Raw genomic sequence first — 23,001 nt, 5'->3', positions numbered from 1 at the left:
GTACTATCTTATTGCAACTTTAGTTTATAATTCCTTCAGTTCAGTTCAGTCGCTCAGTCGTGTCCGACTCTTTGCGACCCCATGAATCGCAGTACACCAGGCTTCCCTGTCCATCACCAACTCCTGGAGTTTACCCAAACTCATGTCCATCGAGTCAGTGATGCCATCCAGCCATCTCATTCTCTTTCGTCCCCTTCTCCTCCTGCCCCCAATCCCTCCCAGCATCAGAGTCTTTTCCAATAAGTCAACTCTTCACATGAGGTGACCAAAGTACTGGAGTTTCAGCTTCAGCCATCAGTCCTTCCAATGAACACTCAGGACTGATCTCCTTTAGGATGGACTGGTTGGATCTCCTTGCAGTCCAAGGGACTCTCAAGAGTCTTCTTCAACTCCACAGTTCAAAAGCATCAATTCTTCTGCACTCATGACTAATTAATAGGAAAATATATTTTCATGTAATTTTTCATCCATATATTCTCTTTGGTAAAGTATCTGTTCAAATATTCTACCTCTTTATTCTTATATTCTATATATTGGAGTTTTAAAAAATAAAGTTTGCACACAAGTCTTTATCAGATATATGCATAGTAAATATTTTCTCCAAGTCCATAGCCTATCATTTTTTTTTAAACAGTGTTTTGGGTAGGATGTATTATCCTTTTATATGCATTGTTGGATTTTAATTGGCAAAACATTTTTTTGGAATTTTTCCATTTATATTCATGAGGGATATTAATCTGTAGTTTTCTTTTCTTATAATATTGTTGTATCGTTTGCTTGTCAGAGTAACACTGACCTTAGAGAAGGAGTCAGAAAATAGTCTTCCTTCTGTGAGTTTCTGACTTTTGTAGATTTGGAACTCTTTCTTTCTTAAATATTTGTAGAATTCAATAGTAAAGCTATCTGAGCCTGGAATTTTCTTTGTAAGAAACTACAAATTCAGCTTCTGCAATAGTTTTAGAGTTTTCTCAAGTTACCTATTTTTTCTTGATTGAGATTTCAGAGTTTCTTTCATGGGATTTGACCAGGTAAGTTGTCTGTTGATACCAGTTGTTCACGACGGTCCCTTATTTTTCCTTTAGTAGCTGTAGAATACATAGTGCTGTCGCCTGGCGCTACTTCTCATTCCCGACATTAGCCATCTGTGTCCTCTTCTCACCTTTTCCTCATCAGTCTGGTTAGAGACTCACCAACTTCATCAATATTCTCAGAAAAGCAGCTTTTGGTTTCACTGATTTTCCCCTACTGATTTTTGTTTTCTATTTCACTGGCTTCTGTTCTGATATTTTTCATTTCCTTACTCATGTCTTCTCTCTTCTTGAAGTGGAAGCTGAGGCTAATACTTCCTTCCTTTCTAATATAGGCATTTAGTGCTATAAAATTCCCCATAAGTACTGCTTTAACAGTATCCTACAAACTTTGATGTGTTTCTATTTTCATTCAGTTTATCATATTTTTTAATTTCCTCTTTGATTTCTTCTTTACTTCCTGCATTAAAGAAGTCTATAATTTAGTTTCCAAACACTTAAGGGTCTTCCAGAGATATTTCTGTTATCGATTTCTCATTTAATTCCATTATCGCCAGTGAACATACTTTGTATGACTTGAATTTTTTTTAATTAATGTATTATTGAAGGATAACTGCGTTACAGAATTTTGCTGTTGACTTGAATTTTTAAAAATTTATTGAGACTCATTTTATGTCCCAGAATATGGCCTGCCCTGGTATATGTTCCCTGAGAACTTGAAAAGAACGTATATTCTGCCCTGTTTTGGGGTGGAGTGTTTGATAAATGTCTATGAGGTTAATTTGGTTAACAGTGTCCATACTTTTATAACCTTACTGATTTCCTGCCTACTTGTTCTATTGATCCTTGAGAGAGGGGTATTAACATTACTGACTATAATTAGAGATTTTGTCTATTCCTCCTTACATTTCTCTCAGTTTTTGCTTCATGTATTTTTAAACTTAGTTATTAGATACATAAATATGTCTTCTTGATTTATTGACTCCTTCAAATGGTAAGTTTTTATCCTTGATAATACACTTTGCCCTAAAATTTACTCTGATAACATAGCCACTCCAGCTTTCCTTTGACTAGTTTTAGGACAATGTATCTTTTTTTTTTCCATTTTTCTTCTGTAGGGTAAGTTGGGATTGATCACCTTTGGGAAGCCAAAATACAGATGGGAATAGAAGCAAAAGGTGAACTCATATACTTCATCGCTCGGAAAAAGTATTGCAGGTTACCATAAGGCCTTTAATGGAAGTGCCAGTTGATTTTTGTTCCTTTCTGTCTTAAGATAAACTAAATTTTATTGCCTAGTAGAATATATAAGACCCATAAAAACTGCTCAAAACGAACAGTGTAAGTTATGAGGACAGTATATTCATTTCCTGCACAATCCTGTTCTAAAGACTTATAAAATTACTTTTAAGAAAATCAAGGCATTCTGGATACTACAGGCGTCCAGACACATGCCTCCATCAATAACCGTTCTCCCATGATTAATGGGGGGAAAGAGGAGGAAGATCAATAAAGCAGCACTGTAAATTTAAAACTCTGTCAAATCAGCATTTTCTTTCCCTTAACCAACTGTATTAACAAATAAACAAAAACCTGAGAGAGACCTGGGGCAAAGACTGGAAAAAGTATCTTGGATGAATTGCATAAACATACAGCTAATACATCAACCCATTTATAGTTTTCTAAAATACATTTTTATGTGGTGATTTTTAATAGCATTTTTTATTGAGATATACTTCCTATAACACACAATGCACCATTTTAAAGTGTGCACTTCGCTGGTTTTTAGCATATTCACTGTGTTGAGCAACCATCACCATCGTCTAATTCCAGAGCACTTCCATTCCCTCGGAAAGGAACCCTGTTCCCATTAGTTCCAATTTCCCCTTCCACCAATCCTCTGCCTAAACTGGACATTTCATATAAAGGGAATCACTCAGTACGTGGCCTTTTGTGTCCATCTTCTTTTACTTAGAATAATGTTTTCAGGTATATGGTGAACCTCATAATACTCACCATTGAAAGGTATTTTACTGGAATATAATAAACCATTTGCTCAGAGTGATAACAAACACATGGAATAATTAGAAGAGACCCAGCCTACAATCTGGAAGACTGTAGCTCTCTGGTGCTGATTTCTTCTCACTTTAACTTCTGAGGACTTTGGTCCTTTCTGCCGTATAATATTAGAGGAGATGATATCAAAGATCTCTCTTCCTTATTCCTGTTACTCCAGAAATCTCAAAGACACAGAGACACACACTGCTTGTCTATTTGGAAAAAATAATTGTAACAAAATTAATTAGCTAGATTTGAAATCTTTCACTCCTAACCTGATCTGGAGATAGGAAATTTGAAACAGCTGTTATCAATAACACCTTGACCTGATTATAAATTCAGGAAGTTCACACCAATTTCTTAATCAGTTGAGAAATAAAACAAAAGATGGTCTGAGGTCTTTGTATCAGTGTGGCTTTCCCTCCGATTCTGAAAAGGGATAATGCAATCAATGACTTCCATTGTGACTTTCTCCCTGATATATATATATATTTTTTAAAAAGCTCCATGCTTAAAAACAACTATTAGAAATTTACATATACGTACCATGCTTTTATACTTTCTATCTCATCCACTACATATATCTAGTATCTACAACAGTATCAGGCACTTCACAGTCAATATTTGTTGAATGGATGGTAGATGGATGACTGGATGGATGGATAAATGGATGGAAGCTGTAAAATGAAAGGCTGATCCAAACAGTAAGGATGAAAAATACATGTTCAGTTTTTTTCTCCATTTCTTCTTAAATGGGTAAAATAAATATAAAATGTTAAACACTAAAGGAATAGTAATTCAGAATTAGAAATAGCTTATTTTATTAATTTTTGTATAACACTAGGTACAGTACAATTAATATGCTGCTTTGTCACAGAAATTAATCAGCACTAGTATATGGTTTAAATTATACAGAAACATACTGTTAAACATGTGCATATTCTTTTTGGCTGTCTTAAAAATAAACCCCTAAAAATGTAAATAAATGTCACCTGGTTCATTTTTACCACCCCTTGGAAGAAGATGGAATAATTGTCATATGTTTTTGAGTTTATGTTTAGCAGATATATACTACATATATGTATGTTTTGTTAAAGACCAACAGTCACAAGATTCTGAAGAGCTACACATTATTGAGCTGGGTTAATGCCCTTGGATTATATGGGACTTTTCCTGAGTCAGTATTCAAATCTGGAGAGAAGAACTGGGTGACATTCAAGTCCTCCTTTCTGATTCTCTCTTTCTTAGCTACCAATCAACTCCCATCTCTTCCTACTCAATCCTTCTCTCCACTCTCCCCTTATCTATAATCTCCCTCTCCCATTCTATCATTACCATTACTCCATTTCCTTCCTTCCCACTCCCACCATAACCTAAAGGATGACAATAATCAATCGAGGTGGAGAGAACCATGATGATCATTTACTACTACTCCCCCACCAGTCAAAGCCCAGTCATGAGAGGGAGATGAAGGTCATGCACCCACATATTGCTTAGCACCCACACTTGCTTGAATTTTTATTTGTACCTTCTTCCAGTTAGTTGGATTTTACCAACATTTACTTGATTAATGTTTTCATGACCAGGAATGATTTAAACATTCTTCTAGTATTTCTTTCAGTTGCTATAAAAATCAAAGCATTCTCTCTTTGTGCTAACATTTGCAATTACATTTTAATATCACTGACATGGCAGAAATGTATAATCAAACCTACCACGCTGACTAGGTTTACACAGTTGCCATGGTTCTGGATTTCCAGTCAATACAGATCTAGGAATTCCTCATTCCTTGACCATTTACTTTGCATCCTAGGATATAATCCTTCAGGTAAACAACTCCTTATTTCTTTATTCAGCATCCCATCTTTCAACATTGCAGAGGCCCATGGATCAGAAGGGCCATCAACTAATACAGAAAATGGGTTTACACCTTCTGATTCAACACCAGAAACTGCTTGTGTCATATGGAAGACCTCTATATCAGAGCAATTCAGATTCTACTTGTGATACCTAAGGGAAGGAGCCTCCTGACTCCACACTGATGTTGGAATTTTATAAGAGGTAGAATGTCTAAATCTCATTCCAATCTGTCTTTGTAAATATTTCTTTTACCAAAATCTTGATAAACAAGTACAAATAAAACAAGCTTGTTTTTTATATCCAAAAAATGAGACTGAATTTCTTTAGTCACTTTTAGTTTCTCTCAAGGTATTATTATAATAAAATATGCACCAAAACTTTGATCTGCTTGGTAGCTCTGTTTTGATTCTGAAGTGACTCTGGTACTCATAATAGCAAGTTACATGGGACACAACCATATTTTTCAGGGATTATGAAAAGAGGAAAATTGTGAGTAAATGTTTCAGAAATAAATTTCTAATTTCCTGTAATTAAGTTTTGATTTCAGAAGGGAGTTCTTGTAAGGCTGCAACATGCTTTACTGCTACAAAAATGTTTCATTCAGCTGCCATTATAAATTAATAAGGTACCTTTTCATTAGAGGATCAGGTTAACATGGCAATTCTACACATATTAAATATTTAAGGACTCAAAATTATATCAAAATCCTTTCTGAGAATATAGGCTTTCAAGGACTCTGTTTTTAGTTCTATTTTTCTTTATTCATCTGCAAAGTTCATTGGGACACTTTTGAGGAAGCCATATTTTTCTTCCATATGTTAACCATCATCCATATATGCTTTTTATTCCAAATGTCCTTGAGAAATGTTACTCAGTGCTACAAGCACGGATGAACAGAGGCTCATGTTGCTTCAAATGTCTCCTGAGTCTGTAAAGCTGGGGAAACCCAATTATTCGCTTTAGAATGGCACAACCATCTTACTGGAAAAGGAGCTCTATCTCGTGGGAAGTGATGGGTAGACTTCTGAAGGACAGGTAACCCCTGAATTCTTACCTGAACTACAGCTTTGCAGATGAACTTCCATCTGCCTGATTCTTCCATCTAAAGCCTTCCTTTTTCACCACAGAGAATTCTCCTTTTTATCCACAGCCTCTCAGCTTTCACATTTGAAAGGACTCCAAAGGGACAAAGCAACCCTTTGCAGTTCAACCTTGATTTAATGAACTGGCAGGGTAAGCCTCACTCAGATGGAAGTGGTGGAAGCACCTGCAATATAGATTTCAGAATGTGTTCATTTAAAGTATTGGGGAAAAAAATCCAAGGACCATGAAATTACTGTTGACTGAAATATGAAGTCTCCAGAATAAGCAAATTTATACCACATAACACCTTGAGGATTTATTTCAAAATGTACTGAGATGCAAAAAAATTAACTTTTCCTCTAAGAAACATTCATTTATCAATCTTCCTGGAACTATTGTTTCTTTACTAGATAGAATCCTTCAAACACTTTGATAGAAGAAATGTACCTCATCAGTCATGACACTCTGTTTTCTATTGAGTACTATGCACAAATCCTGGAAATAAATAGATAAAAACATCCCAAGTAGATACTTGCAGGGCCAGTTAGAGTTTCCTGGAGCACACATAACTGTGAGATTTTCCCTTCCTACAGTCCTTTGTGTGCCATTTTCCTGGCCTTTGAACCAAAACACAGTCCTTGCCATGCCTTGAACGTTGCGGGGGCCCTCTCCTCCAGTTGGTGAAGGTCACAGGTTCACCGCCAATCCACTCCCAGTGGCCAGCACGCACTTGGTCATTCAAACCTGACATGAACCAAAGAAGGGTGCCAAATGATTTTTATTACTTTTACAACTGGATGTCATATCAACCCACTGTTCTAAGCTCTGTAATCACATGCAATTGTGAGCCTACATTCTAAAGCGTGGACTAGGACCTGGGAATCCTCTAAGACACCCTGAGACTATGAGGCTTTGGTGTAAGGCCAGGTAGGAATCCAAATTCTAGCTTTACCACTTGCTAGGTGAACATATCTGGGCAGGTTATTTAACCTCTCTGAGTTCTCCAAGTATTAGTTTTCTCATCTCAGAAATGTATATCTAAGTAGAACTAGCTCTACGTTGAGGATTAAATAAGATAATGTACATAAAGCTCATGACATAGAAGTGTTAATAAATGGCACTTATTATTCATACTTCCTACAGGCAGAGTACCTGTCACAGGGAAACAGATATACTCCTGTCTATTTATCTTCCTTGTGATTCTTGGGTATCATATTTGAAAGTAGCTTATTAAGTATTATTTTTAGTCTGGAGCTTAAGATTTTTTTAATCTGCTACAGTTCTAATAAAAAGCAGCTTTTCTCAATTTGCCTCTCTACTCCCACTGGCAATTTTATTTTTTTTTAATTACACTTCAATGTTACAAAGCTCTTAAAATTTTTCTTAAGGAAGCATTCCTGGGATGAATTGAGAGAGGAGCATTTGATGTATATATACTGTGCTGTGTTCTGTGCTATGCTTAGTTGCTCAGTCGTGTCCAGCTCTTTGTGATCCTATGGGACTGTAGCCTGCCAGGCTCCTCTGGCCATGGAATTCTCCAGGCAAGAGTACTGGAGTGGGCTGCCATGCCCTCCTGCAGGGGATCATCCCAACCCAGGGATCAAACCTGGGTCTCCTGCATTACAGGTAAATTCTTTACCATTGAGCTATTAGGGAAGCCCCCATATATATACTGCTGCTGCTAAGTCACTTCAGTCGTGTCTTTATTTATCGTGGACTCTGTGCGACCCCATAGACAGCAGCCCACCAGGCTCCCCCGTCCCTGGGATTCTCCAGGCAAGAACACTGGAGTGGGTTGCCATTTCCTTCGCCAATGCAGGAAAGTGAAAAGTAAAAGTGAAGTCGCTCAGTCGTGTCTGACTCTTAGTGACCCCATGGACTGCAGCCCACCAGGCTCCTCCATCCATGGGATTTTCCAGGCAAGAGTACTGGAGTGGGGTGCCAATACTACCATGTTTAAAATAGCTAGCTAGTGGGGAGCTGCTATAATACAGGGAGCTCAGACCAATGCTCTGTGATGATCTAGATGGGTGAAATGGGGGTCCCTCAAGAGGGAGGGGATGTATACATACAGCTGATTCATGCTGTTGTACAATAGAAACTAACACAACATTGTAAAGCAATTATACTCCAATTTAAAAATAATAAAAAAAATTTTCCCCTCGTCACTCTCTTTTAGAATAGAGATTAAAATAATAGGAAAAAAAAAAGAATCCTGTGCAATAGGATTACCTGGCAGCTCACAAACCAAATTTGACTGTGAAAATGGTCTTTGTTATGCAGCATGTAACCTTCTCCCCATTGGTTCTCATTTGATATCTTGGGGTAGAATAAAATGAAGTACTCTTGGATGGGAATGACTTGTCTCCTTCTGGATTGTTTCTGTGAATTACTGATCAGGTGATGCTACGCCCCAAAACTTTGTGGGATTAGAAAGTTGACATCAGTCATTGTGGACATAGAGAAAATTTATCTTCCAGCCTTCACATAATATTCTCAGATGACTTCAGAATTACACACTCACTGAGTATCACAGAGATTTTAAGAAGCCGCGTGGGTTTATTATTATTTCCTTAAATACAGTATCTTGAAGAGATGATGAGAATATTTACTTTAGTACATCCTGAGAATTCTGCTTCTAAAGTGGCTTGAAAAGATTTGTGACTACTGTTAAAATTGTAGAAAATATTAAAACTTTAGAAAAAAAGGATAAAATTAGGATTAGCTATAATTCTTAACCAGAGATAAAAAAATATTTCTAACTCTTTGGTTTATTTCTTTTTATGTCAATAAAAGAATGCCACTTCATGGCAGATAGATGGGGAAACAGTGGACACAGTGGCTGATTTATTTTTCTGGGCTCCAAAATCACTGCAGATGGCGATTGCAGCCATGAAATTAAAAGACGATTATTCCTTGGAAGGAATGTTATGACCAATCTAGACAGCATATTAAAAAGCAGAGACATTACTTTGTCAACAAAGGTCCATCTAGTCAAGGCTATGGTTTTTCCAGTGGTCATGTATGGATGTGAGAGTTGGACTATAAAGAAAGCTGAGCACCAAAGAATTGATGCTTTTGAACTGTGGTGTTGGAGAAGACTCTTGAGAGTCCCTTGGACTGCAAGGAAATCCAACCAGTCCATTCTAAAGGAGATCAGTCCTGGGTGTTCATTGGAAGGACTGATGTTGAGGCTGAAACTCCAATACTTTGGCCACCGGATGCAAAGAGCTGACTCATTGGAAAAGACCCTGATGCTGGGAAAGACTGAGGCAGGAGGAGAAGGGGATGACAGAGGATGAGATGGTTGGATGGCACCATCGACTCAATGGACATGGGTTTGGGTGGATTCCGGGAGTTGGTGATGGACAGGGAGGCCTGGCGTGTTGCGGTTCATGGGGTTGCAAAGAGTCAGACATGACTTAGCAACTGAACTGAACTGATAGGTATATATTATGTGTATATATATCACTTGTATATATATTTTTTTATTCTAAATTATTTCATGCTTCATATGACTGTAGACTGTGTTTTTCACTTAGCACCTTGCCACAAATGCAGTACATTACATATTTTATATATAATATGCATCCATTGTTGAATGAATCTATAAACATAAGGCATTGTTATATCTTTAATATTCTTTCATATGGCTATATTATAATTTATTAAACCATTCCCTATTTACAACTATTTTAAATTTTTTGCCTTTAGAAATAACATTTATGAGTTTTAAAAGATAGACTGTCCAACCATCTAACCATTGCTTATTATCATAGACCACAATTATTTGACCCATGGAAGGGAGACCTTCTCTTTGTGGTCTTGCCTCCCTCCTCAGGGTAACACAGATACTTGCCTATCCAAAATGGCTTTCTTCCACTGATGTCCCAAAGCCATCTCATGTGCTGCCTGGAGATGACAGTTACAAGGCTGCCTTGGTGACTACATGCAAACAGAAAAATCAGAGCATCAGTGACACGGAGTTCAGCATTTCAGCTGATGTGAGATGCATAATGGAAATCAAAGCTAGTTCATCTAGAAAACTGGTATATATGTAGAAAGAACTTCCCAAGATTTTAATACTCATTTTTTTATATTAATGAATATCTGTGGGGGAGGGGGTGCTTGCATCCATGCTAAGTCACAGGGTGGGGTAGATAACAGTAAAGAAGTGATACTGTATTATAATATCTGGGCTTTAAAGCACAAATTCTTTTCAGAAGATCAGCAGCTGTTGACTTATATAGATTAATTACTTAATGTCAAAAAATGACCCCTCTCATGGGAAGTTTATCTCTGAATTGCATAAATTTGGCAATTACCAGGTTAATTTGATTAGTAAAGTAACCCAAACTACCAGATAAAATTACTGGAAGCCAACATTTTGAGCTTGATGTGTTTAGTCAAATGCCCAAATGTATGTGACTCTTTTTCATCTTACTCAGGGAAAGGAGCTCAGCCTCTCTGTCAAACCTTGGTATGTTATGAAGAAATTAAAGCACCTGTTCTTACAAATACATATAAACATTTTCTCCAAAATATAGTTGTATTTTTTATATGTTTAAAGTTTACAGCGTAGTGCCTTGACTTACATAAACTGTGAAATTTGATTACCACAGTAAGTTTAGTTAGTACCCATTTCATATAGTTACCAAAAAAAAACAAAAAATGTTTCTTCCTTATGATGAGAATTCTTAGAATTTACTCTTAACACCTTTCACATCTATCACACAATAATCATGTTACACATCACAGCCATATGCTTTATCTTATAACTGGCAGTTTATATCTTTTGATTACCTTCATCCAACTCTCCCACCCCAAATTCCTCACTTCTTATAACCACAAATTTGATTCATCTGTTGATGGACACTTACATTGCTTCCATGTCTTCACTTTGTAAAAAAAAAAATACTGTTATAAACATGGGTGCAGATACCTTTTCAACATAGTACTGTCGTTTCCTTTAGACATATTCCCAGAAGAGGAATTGCTGGATCATACTGTAATTCTATTTTTAACTTTTGAGGGGCCTCAATACTCTTCCATGGTGGCTGTACCATTTTACAATCCTACCAACAATAAGAGATTCCTTCTCTCCACATCCTTGCCAGCATTTGTTATATCTTGTCTTTTTCGTGACAGACACTAATAGGCGTAAGAATTCTTTATGAGTTATTTTTGCAGCTAGCTAAGTTATTCCTATAAGCAATATTTGATCCCAATTCTCCAACAGTGCTCATTTAAAACTCTAAAATACTCTAAGCAAAAAGCCAATAGATATATTCTTTTCCTTTTCTTTTTTGATACAAAAAGTTTCAACAACAAAAAAGGGGAAAAAATCACCACACGCTTCTTGCCTAGTTAATATCTATTGATGTTTTAAAAATCAAAAAACATGATTAGTAATACATACTTGTCACAAGTTTACGTTGCTGAACTGAATTTTTTTTTTCATTTTACCTACAACTATCCAAGCTTTAGATTCATTTCTGAATGCTTTTCCAGATCATGTATGGTGAACATAATCTAATCTATCTCTTAATGGTATTTTTCCTACTAATACAGTCCTTTCGTATGGTATAATGCAATGATGACTCCTAGGCCTTCTGAGATATGTAGGCACTTTTCTACTTCTCTGATTGTCCTCACGGTGCTGGATTCAGGTCATGTGACTTGGTTCCGACGTTTCTGTTTACCGTCGGCTTCTGTCTGACAGTTACAACAGACATGATAGCCGGTTCTCTTCCCTCTCCCTCAGATCCAATATGGCAATTCTGATGTGCTGAGGGTTTAAAACACAGAATATGAAATGTGTATTAAAAATAGCCCAAGGGAGGGTTTGAGGGGCTGTTTCAATTAATGTGACATATTAGAGTGTGGGAGACCTGGGTTCTACTTCCTGCTCTGTCCCCAATTTCCTTATGGATGTAACTTCAGCCTCAGAGTCTTTATCAGGAAGGAATAGATTTTATTCAAGGATATTTAACACCTCCTTCTGCTTTAAGATCCTTGAAACTATCTTTAAAATAAGACTTTGCAAAATCCATTTTAGCTGCTCAAGTGTAAGTTTGATTTCTTTATTGATGCTCTGAGAAGAGCAAGAGCAAGAGGAGAAAAGAGCTATGTTTAGAATAGGTACAATGTTAGGCCACAGTTATTTACAAAAATAAATATTTAGGCATTTTCATTTTATAAAAATGCCTATCATTTCCTTTTATTCCCATATACAAATAAAAGAGAGAAAATTAACCATATAGATACAGATATACTATAGAGATATAAAAGTAAAATATAGAGAAACATACAAATAAAAATCTTTTGACATCTCTGAAATCTGAAGACATTCAAAGTGTAGAATTAAAAACATAACCCTGAATTTTTCCAGTTTTAGAAGTAAACATCTACTTCGTTAGAACTTTTTGATTAAATATAGATATATTTTAGACCAACTCTTTAAGGACAGGCCAGCAGGGGTTCCAGACACTCCTGTGGGAAACCAAAATGGTTTCAGAGATAATGATCTATAATAATAGAATTACCAAATGTACAGTGACTGCCTAAGGAAGTGAGCAGATGAGATTATGATATGTAAATTCAAGAAATACCTAATCTCGGAGTCTGGTTCCTCTGGGCTAAAAAAATAATAAAACACCAATGGGGAGGAAAGGAGAAAGGAGATAAAGATTGAGTTGAGTTAGTAATCTGATTAGGGGCAAAGGATAAAGTAAAATTTGCTGTGCTTCTTGAAACATGCGTGCTGTAAATGACCATCTGTAAAGGACCATCAGGTAGCAAGGGAGCCTGAAGAAATATAAATCAGAATTGAAAAATGGTCCCTGAGATCTAAAAAACACTCTAGATGTGTATTAATTCTAATTATAGACTCTAAAACCATCTCCTAAAAAGTATTCATGAGAAAGTAAATAGCCAAGTTATAAAATGTTGCAACTATTAATTTTACATCATAGAAAGAATTGATAATTCCCAGGGGAATATTCATTGTTCAAGGCAAAGAGGTTAGAGAAGAAGAGGACCAAATGAACCTGAAAAGTAATGGGTGAAGGGAAGCAGAGGCCCATAGAATGAATGAAAACATGTTGAATGATAGAGGAGGTCTTGGGGTTCAGAGGAAAATTATATTAAGGAGGTAGGCTTGCCATTCAAAAATGTTCCTTTTAAAGTGACTGATCCAAATCTTTTAGTTTGTTTTTAATCTGCTGCTAGATATTTTTTGAAATGCCTCTATTTTTAACTGTTCTTGGGATAATCATTCTTCTTTTCCTTTTGAAATAAAATGCATATTGAAGCATCATACAAAAGTCATCAGGTCAAATATTTATACCTATTCTTCACTTAAAATTAGAAAATTTGAAGAATTTTTAAGATATTTTAAAAATCTCATAGCAAATATTTTTTCTTTACCTCTTATACACCTTGGAATACCATCAGAAATGGTATTTGATAGACACCTTAATTTCTGGAGCAATATGGTACATACATAACATACACTTCAAAATAGTTTATATTACTGATAGATAATGAGTCACTTTCTAAAATATGATGGAAAATCTCCAGTTGCCCCCTAAAAACTTTCTCTTGTTCTGAAAATTTTTTCAGTTGTACATCTAAAAAAAAGTCTCAGTACAATAGTCTAAAGCAATTCCCTGAAACCAGTTTACAAAATTAATTTCACAAAGATATGAAAAAATTAATTCTGAAACTGCTTATTACATAATGTTTGATTTGCTATATATGGTCACCAATCCCCCTAAATTAATATGGGAGGTAGAAAATTTCCATCACTCTTATACTAGATTTTATAATAGTTTACTGCAGAGCAAAATACCTATGTATGTATTTCTTAATATCATTATTCTGAGATTATGATCTTCCAGATTTTTGGTGTCAAAAAACATTTGTTATGAAACCATGGAAATTTAAGGTAATCTTATTGATGTCATGATTTTGCTAACCCTGCATTAGTCTCCTGATGTATTTTTTATTTTATTGATCCATCTAATTGCCCAAATCTGTTTATTTCTGTACACTAACAACAAAATATCAGAAAGAGAATTTGAGGCAATAATCTCATTTACTAGTGCATCAGAAAGAATAAAATACCTAGGGATACCTAATGGAGCAAAAGGCCTGTACTTAGACAACTATAAGGTGTTGAAAGAAACTGAAGATGACAAACAGGTAGAAAGATATACTGTGCTCTTAGGTTGGAAGAATCAATATTGCTAACATGACCATGCTACCCACGGCAACCTACAGATTCAGTGCAACCTCTATCAAATTACCAGTGGCATCTTTCATAGAGCTGGAACCAAAAAAAATTAAATATGTATGGAGACACAAAAACTCCACATACCCAAAACAATCCTGAGAAAGAAGAATGGAGTTTGAGGAATGATACACCCTAACTTCAGACTATAATATAAAGCTACAGAAATCAAAAGAGTGTGGTACTGGCACAAAAACAGATACATAGATCAATGCAACAGGATAGATACCCAGAAATAAACCCACACACTTATGGTCAATTAAATCTATGACAAATGAGACAAGAATATACAATGGAGAAAAAGATAAGTCTCTTCAATAAAGAAAACATACACACAATAGAATATTACTCAGCCATAAAGAGGAATGAAATAATGCCAATTGTAGCAACATGGATGGACCTAGAGATTATCATACTGAGTGAAGTAAGTCAAGGAAAGACACTTATATATGGAATTTAAAAAATAATACAAATGAACTTATTTATAAAACAGAAATAGAGTCACAGACACAGAAAACAAACTCATGGTTATCAAAGCATCAAAGGGAGAGGGACAAATCAGCAATTTTGGAGTAGCATTAGTATCTATTAAAACCATAATAAAACATCCACTTACACCCACTAGAATGGCTAAAATCACAGAGACTGACGATGTTGCAGAGTAAATGGATAAATTTTGTCAATATTTGACCCAAGTTATCTTTCATTGAGTGTTCTGTTATCTAATCGCACTTTGTGCAACCCGTCTGGTTTCATAACCATCAATGCCTCTTACATTGTTATAGGCTTGGTGCTATGAGATCTTTCATTGTTATATATTTCCAAATCAGTGGGCTGGGATTCCTATTTAATTAATAAATGATAGACTCTGCCATGCTGCTGACTCAGACAATCTCCTGACTTTCTTCAAAAGTTTGAGATGGAGAGGCTAAAAAATAAAACTGTGACATAGGCAGAGTTTATCATAAAAGAGCTATGAAACATCATTAAGGTCAGCCCAAATCTGTTCTGAACTACGGAACTCTCTCCAAGCTCCTAAAACAAAGCCAGGTAGATGTTAGACACTCAACACTTGAATGAATGAAGAAACACTAGAGTTCCATTAGGAAAACAGAAACATTAACAAAGAAGCATCAGCCAAATGAGAAATGGGGTTTCTTACTGTTCCCTGCAAGCTTGGGCAGCTGTAGTCCACGTGCCTTTCTGCTCTGTGATCAAGGAGTGGCAGTAGCCTGAATGACGGTGCCACCCAGCTGGGCAGGATTTATCTTCCACCTCCTGAAAAATAGTTGTCCATGCTCACATCATAATGGTCTTTACAATCTAGAGTCTATTCTCAACACAGAGAATCCTGTGAGTCCTCTAATGAAAATAATTTTGTCACTAGAAAGGAGGTCAGCCCTAATCCCCATTCTCCACTTTGAGAAACACAATGGCTTCTTATGGGACACGGTAAAGTCAGCCATGTTTTAGTTTTACACCTTTAACATTATAATAATTGAATAAAATAAGTAAGCCTCTTTTTAAATTGTAGTGCTTAACTACTGTGTTTTGTGATTTTTAAAGCATTAACTGGCCATCTTATCCTCTTCCCCCTCAAAGCATAACACAGCAGGCAGAGGAAACAGCAGTGGACAGGGCGCCTCCTCTCCCTCTCCTGGGTTATGATGGGACTTGCTACAAGTAAAAGGATGTGGCTGCTCGGCCTGTGTCCCACCTTGGTGTGGGGGCTCCAGGATCTCCAGGCAATTCCATCGCACTTGTACAGTTTTTGGAGGCTTTCTTCAAAGTGGAAGAGTCCCTTTAAGTCCAGTGTGCAGTTCTTTGGGAATGAGGGCAACGGGTCCTATGAGAAGGAAAGGTAATTTAGATCTGACACCCTGTAAACTGATCACACTGTTACCTCTTTTAGGTTATCATTTGCTGAATAGTGTTTGAACTGAGAAAACTATCCCCAAACTTGAAGGCTGTTTTTCAGCTCAGGAAACAGCTTATTGTAAGGAGAGTAGGAAGTGAAGAGATTTTCATACCTGTCTGGGGAAGTGTGAGCCGGTTGTGGATTCCTCCTTATCGGCTTGAGGCGGTTCTGCCACTTTGGTTGTCTTTTGGGGCTCACTAATAAAGGATACGTTGGCCTTCCTTCTGCGAGCTGGGGAGCCGTCATCTTCCAGTTTCAGGGAAATTACCCCATGATACTTGAGGAAATCAGCAAACAACAGTGAAGACAAAACAAACAACAAGACAGAAAACAAAAACATTTGTTGTAAAAACAGGCAATCCAAACACTGGATCAAGATAAAGAGATAAATGGATGTTTTCCTGACCACCCAAGCCTCTAAACAAAATTCAAACAGGATTTTAAGGAAAATATATAAATATAACAGTTACGAAAGGTAGTTTCACTAGATATTTTGCATCCATAAAATACAAAAAATTTAGCAATCCTCTCAGACTCAGACAGAGGAGCCTGGCAGGCCTGGGGGTTGCAAAGAATTGGACATGACTGAGGGACTGATAACACGCATTGCTTACACAGTATATATGCTTACGTTATAGTTGATGTCTGTTCTATTTCTATAAACAGAGGATGGAGGAACCTGAAATCAACAGAGGAAATAAACAGGAACAAAGTTGGCTTGAATAATAATTCGTAATAGGGCAAAACCCTTCCAATAAGATTTTTTAGTAACTAAAAATTTCTAAACATATTTTTAAAAGAGTTTCCAGGCCCAAATAATTGGAATTTTTAAAAAGTCACTGGACTAATCACAACTTATCAGTGTTGACTCATCTATTCTTCGTCCCAGTTAGAAAAGACATCCTTGTTTTTTTGGTACATCTATAGTGCACAGAGGTCCAAGAAACACACACACACACACACACTTACTCATGAGTGTATGCCTGGTGAGAATGCTATGCTAGTAAATTCAAAGCCATGGTTTCCACACCCAAATAATCTCATTCTTTTTCAGGACCACGAGTCATTCCCTATCTGTCTTGATCACAAAAGGAATCAAAGCAGAAATCATATGGATGAGTCAGAATATCTATCACTTCAGCCAGTACAATTAATGAACTATGCTGATGTTTGTATGTAAAAGCCACTTCACGATGGTCCAAGGAACCATGAGAATGTCTATGGCCCCCATTCACTGTAAGAAGCAAAACAGCTTCCTCAGCATTCTAGATTACTTATTAAGATCCTTTGATCCCTTTCATATGCACTCCACACATCAAAACCCAGGAGGTCCCCATCCTTACTGTTTTGCCATCCCCTCGGGTCCTAAGCTTCACTGGAGAAAGATCTTCAGAACCAAAGTCCCACAGGGCGTCACCCCTGGTGACTGCTAACTGCTTGGAAGCTGGAAGGGGTCTTCTTTCCAGATGAAAGGAATCAGAAGTGGTGGGTGAGGAAGCCCCTGCGGAGAGCAGGTGCCAAATGCCCTTCTCCCATGCACTGGGCATGCTTGGATTGAAGGCATATGAAGGATGGCACTGCCCTGGTGGCACACAAAACGGCAGGTCAGTTCATTTTACACAAACAGATAAGTGATCACATCGACGAAGCTTGTCATTAAATTCAGATGGATGATTTTCCCACCAGATGTTGTCTTGCTGCCATTTGCCAGAAACCCCTTTACTCTTCATCAGTTTCCATACAAGAAAGCTATGCCCTTCTGCACATCTACAGCGTGATTATGAGTCATGAAATTCATTTCACAAGCCACAGATGAAAATCACTGTGGTGACTTTATAATCATCCCGTCTACTTGGGAAATAGACTGCCTTCATCTCATATCAACAGAACTCCTCCGTGTTATTGGGTTTATTCCCTGATCAAGTATCATTCCACAAACACTTTTACTTGTTAACCCTCTCACCAGTCTCCATAGGTAGAAACTGGAATTGTTGGAAGATGTTAGTGAAATCAGATAACAGTTATTCAGATGAGACTTCAACTGTTAAAGCAAAGACTCAGTCAATCTTAATGGCTCTCCTTTGATTAAAAATATTGCCAATTAGTATGAAAAAAGTCTAAACCCAGAAGCACGTTTGGATACCTTATACTTCATCTGTCAAGTGTGTACTTCATCTATTTATGTACTTAATGTGACCAGAAAAGTCTACTGGAAAAAAAAAAAAAAGAATTTGGTGAGGCAAGGTGGTGCAAAGAGATGTGGAAATATGAGTATGGTAAAGGAAAGAGGAAAGTGTCTATATTTATTATAGAATGAGAAAGAGAAGTGGAGATAACTAAGCGAAGAAAAATATATGGCCCATAGGGCATGACCGGTGTAAAAATTGGAGTGTAAGACTAAGCATTGTAACTGGACACTTGTCAAATGCTAAAAAGACGAATAAGTAGAGGGTATTTGGCAGGAACAAGTCAGCGTACCAAGGACTTTGGCTGATCTTTATTTAGTTCACAGGTTGTTCTTTAGCATATACCATCCAGGACCTGTTTGGCTCTGCAACCCAAGGTTATTCATTAATATTCTCCAGCTGCTCCTGAATCCCCACGCCAGCTGCACCTTTCACATCTATTTTCCTCCCATTCCTTCCTCCCTCAGAATTTTCGTGGTCACACTACAGCGAGGGCTCAGATTTTAGGCATTAAGAGCTCTCTTCCACAGAGGAAGGTAATTATAGCCCTACAAACTCGGGGCAGGGAAATAATTGTCAATAGATTCTCACCAACATTGTTTCCCCCTTGGTGAGAACAACAAACGGGTAGGGGAAAAAAAACAATGAGGCACTGACTTGTTGCTTTTCTCAAACGATCGTTCTTAGCAGGAAGAAAGCCACATGAAGCAGAAAGCAGAATAAAGGGCCTACATCATGACCGAGGTTGCTTTCTTGACAAGAAATGAAGCATTTTGGTTTGAAAACGTTATGCAGCACACTGGCTGTCGAAAGTAAGCGGCTACAGTGCCAAGACTGCTCGTGATTTCAAGATGAGGATCAAAAGAATACCTCCTTTTGAGTCCAAAATTTTCACTGCAGTTTTTGTCTTCGTGCCAAGAACCGCATTCACAGGGGAGTTCAGAATTACTTCAAAGACCTCATCATCTTCCTCTAATCCGTCATAGGTAATTGCTATATTCCACATCTTAGTTGACATTCCTACAAGAAGTAAACATTTTAATTACTCTTTAATTGCTATTTCAATCAACTAGGTGTCAGCGAAATATATTAATTAACATGTCTGCAGCCAGACTGCAGTAGCCTGAGTGAGCCATTGTACTGCAACCGACTTGCTGAAGTCATGCTGTTCTCCCAAATAATATTAAAAGACCCCATTTGTTCCTGGACAATGATGATTCCGTTTAAATGCAAACACTGTAACAAAAAAAAAAGCAAGCTGCATTAGGGAAGGGATGAACAAAAAATGGTGAGCTGTTGAGACCCCAAGACTTTTTTTTTTTTTTGAGAATTTTTTCCTGACCTGCCCCTTCTCATCTTAAGAATAAACAAGTACTGCAATCTTAAAATCTTAATAGTTTGAAAAATCTTAACATGTTGATGCAGTCAGAAGTGATTATTGGATGGTACTCCATGCTATTCATGGAACCCTTGAAATGATTGATTTCTAACGACAGCTGCTTCCATCGGCTGCCCTACTTCCTGAGATACTTGTAGCCCACAAACGCTTTTTCTGATGATGTAATACTCCAGAGTTTGATATCCTCCTGTGGAGAATTTATAGGCTGAGGGGTTCTAGAAATGGATGGAGCCAATTTTTTTTTTTCTCTTTCTGTCTGCCTCTGTTCACGGAGTTACAATCAAGCTTGGATCACAGTAACTTTGCGAACTTAAAACAAAACAGTTTTGATGTTACAAATGTATCTCCAGCCATCCTGTCACCACTCAGATGGGATGCAAAGCAACCCCGGAAACACAAAATTAATGTTGGAAGAAACTTCAGAGATTGTCGAATCTTGACCATTTTCCATGACATGAATAGCAGGACATCCACTCCAAGGGTTTATTTAGAAGAAAAAGAGTTGGCAGGAAGAAAAGAAAGTATTGTTTAGTGGAAAAAGATGGCTCAATTTTAAGGGGGAAAAATAAACTTATGGTGTAAGATTCAAGAGCTAAGTTTTGAAACTTTATTCTGGGTCATTTACTCATCAGCTATTCAAGTACTTGTATTTCTATGTGCTAAGTCTTTCAGTTGGGTCCGACTCTTTGCAAACCCCTGGACTGTAGCCTGCCAGGCTCCTCTGTCCATGGGATTCTCCAGGCAAGAATACTGGAGTGGGTTGTCATGCCCTCCTCTAGGGGATCTTCCTGACCCAAGGATCAAACCAGCATCTCCTGCATTGGCAGGCAGATTCTTTACCACTCCCATGAGCTCATCTACATAAATAGTTAAACATGTTTTTTCTAGCCTTCTCATCTAAAAATCTGAATTCTTTTCTCATTGTTCTCATCTGCCAACAGATACAGAACAGACAGTAAATACTACACGTATGTGGGCTCCAGAGTTGGAAAGACCAGGAGGGCGGAATGGGAAAACAACATGAGCAAAGTCAGAGAACAAAGCAGAGGCCTTAATCAGGAGGGCTGAGCAGAATAGCTGGCTGGAGTAGAGGGGTCTTGCCAGGGAAAAGAGGTGATAAGGCAGCACTGACATCTTGTAGCCAGACTGCAGACAGCCCTGGACCCTAAGTGGTCAGATCCAGACTTTAAACCACAGGCAACAAGGAAGGCTCTTGAAAATGGGTGTCTTAGAAAACTGAAACTGCAAAGTGTTATGTGGGAAGATTTAGGGGCCCAGGCAGGCAAGCAAAGAAGCTGGAAGTTGGGAGTCCACATAGGTAGCTGTTGTAATAAACTGGCATGAAGAGAAAAGAGACTTGACAATGAAGAAAGCATATGAATACTAGGGCTTTTAATAATTAGAGAGCTGTTTTGACTCTCAAAGCCCATAAAGTTAAGCAGTGGTCAAATAAAAATCCAATACAAAAAATTTTTTTCCAAGTCTCAACCATTTGCCCTCTTATTTTAAGAATTTTTTTTTAATTATAGTACCCCTCATCCTCCCACCTTTAAAGAAAACCCCTTAAAGTTTTTTTTTTTAAACCTTATGGAATAGAGCCATATAATTAGAGAAAATCTATTTCAAGTTTCATTGAAGTACTTTTGATTTGCTTGCCTGAATTTCAACTCTGTTTCTATGTCTACCACGTGTGCACATAGGACCCACTTTTTTTTGGTTAATGAGGTTAGAAATAAGAATTTTCTAAGTCTTTCTTTTTCCTTCCTGTCCCGCCTTCAAGGTGAAAAGTATTTGTGAAAGCACAGTGATTATAAACAATTTCAGAAGGCTTGAACTGGCCCCCTGTTCCCATAAACAAAAGGTGCTGATGAGGAAAGAGAAGTGTCAGGTTATGCAGACAGAGCCCACTTTACAGAATGAGTTAATTCCTGGATATTTTCCTGCAAAACAGATTTCACTATTGAAAGACATTTTCTCAATGTTTTTTTTTGCAAATGCCACATGAGAGATCTGTTCCTTTGGAAAACATTTTGACTCTTAGGCACAGTGAAGTCTCAAGTAAGAATGCAGCAAAGCCTTCAAGAACACCTATTTTAAAGAAAAACAAGCATTTTATTAAGAATAGTTGCACTTTGACTCAAGATTAGACACAATCACAGGATGCCAAGTAGTCAGGGTTTGTTTTCGATTTGGCACAAAACTGCAAGGTGAGTATAGATCACTAGAGCTTTAAAAAGTCCCTCAGTTTCTCTTCAGCCTCCTCTAAGAGCTTGCCAACCTTAAAATATTCACTCTGATTTCTCAACCTCTGTTTCTTCCCCAATCATAGAAGCTGCTGCTTTTAAAGAAATGAACAGATTACTTTGGGTAAAAGGGGTGGGAATGGGGATGAAGACATCAGATCTGAAAGAGGTAAGGATTAACAATATGGGAATAAGTAAGTATTTGCAGGATCAGTGGACAGGGGGAAATGTAACATTTTCTAAAGGAAGATATCAGTTTATGAAAGTTTCTGGCTAATGAGCTCCAAAACAATGAGCAGCCAAGTGCTGTTTCATTTATAAACTATATTTACTTATTTTCTTCAAATGTTTAAATAATCTCTAAACTGTTAACTATTTAGAGCCTCCAGAGGTCTTTAGTATCTACTCAAAACAGCATGCAAACTCTTCCAGAAAAATGGGTATTTCTCTTACCCGGAGGAACCTGCAAGGGGACTGCTCAAAATCCACCCAAAGCCCAAATCACTCCTGATCTTGTCACAAACAGACCTCGAGTAATAAAGATGACAAACAACAAAGACTCTTGCCTCTCAAAAAGTGGAAAGACTGAACCTGTCTTAATCTGAAGTACATACAAGTCACAATGCAAATGTATCAAGTCCTTTAGCCTTGAGGTTTATCAGAACCAGTGCCGGTGGCAACTCAAGGGTAAACTTCAGTACGTAATAGGAATAGTTCTCACCAAGGGCGGTCAGGCTGAGGAACAGAGGCAAATCAGAAACTTCAGCATCATAGGAAGGAGGCCAGTAACAATACTGGGGTTGTTGTTGTTCAGTCGCCCAGTCGTGTCTGACCCTTTGCGACCTCATGGACTGCAGCACGCCAGGCCTCCCTGTCCCCCACCTTCTCCCAGAGTTTGCCCAAGTTCATGTCCATTGTATCAGTGATGCCAAC

The 23,001-nt window shown here is 37.4% G+C and overlaps 1 protein-coding gene across 4 annotated transcripts in view; it reads right to left on the bottom strand.

Annotated features, from left to right (window-relative positions):
• Positions 1-3,890: 3,890 nt before the first annotated feature.
• Positions 3,891-23,001, bottom strand: part of FREM1 (FRAS1 related extracellular matrix 1) — a 182,034-nt gene continuing 162,923 nt past the window's right edge. For 3 of the 4 annotated variants that reach the window (XM_044939841.2, XM_025281508.3, XM_044939845.2), the window contains 8 exons: positions 19,297-19,446; positions 17,584-17,822; positions 16,872-16,919; positions 16,353-16,517; positions 16,040-16,168; positions 15,485-15,600; positions 9,889-9,974; positions 3,891-6,773 (listed from right to left, as the gene is read on the bottom strand). In XM_044939841.2, coding sequence (XP_044795776.2) covers positions 6,574-6,773; positions 9,889-9,974; positions 15,485-15,600; positions 16,040-16,168; positions 16,353-16,517; positions 16,872-16,919; positions 17,584-17,822; positions 19,297-19,446 — 1,133 coding nt within the window. In that variant the 3' untranslated portion in view covers positions 3,891-6,573. The other variant, XM_044939842.2, reaches the window with a different exon arrangement.

Source organism: Bubalus bubalis, chromosome 3 (assembly GCF_019923935.1).
Source record: "Bubalus bubalis isolate 160015118507 breed Murrah chromosome 3, NDDB_SH_1, whole genome shotgun sequence".
In the NCBI taxonomy this organism is placed as follows: domain Eukaryota; kingdom Metazoa; phylum Chordata; class Mammalia; order Artiodactyla; family Bovidae; genus Bubalus; species Bubalus bubalis.
Note: the sequence above shows the minus strand (reverse complement) of the source record. Positions and strands in the feature narration are given on the sequence as shown.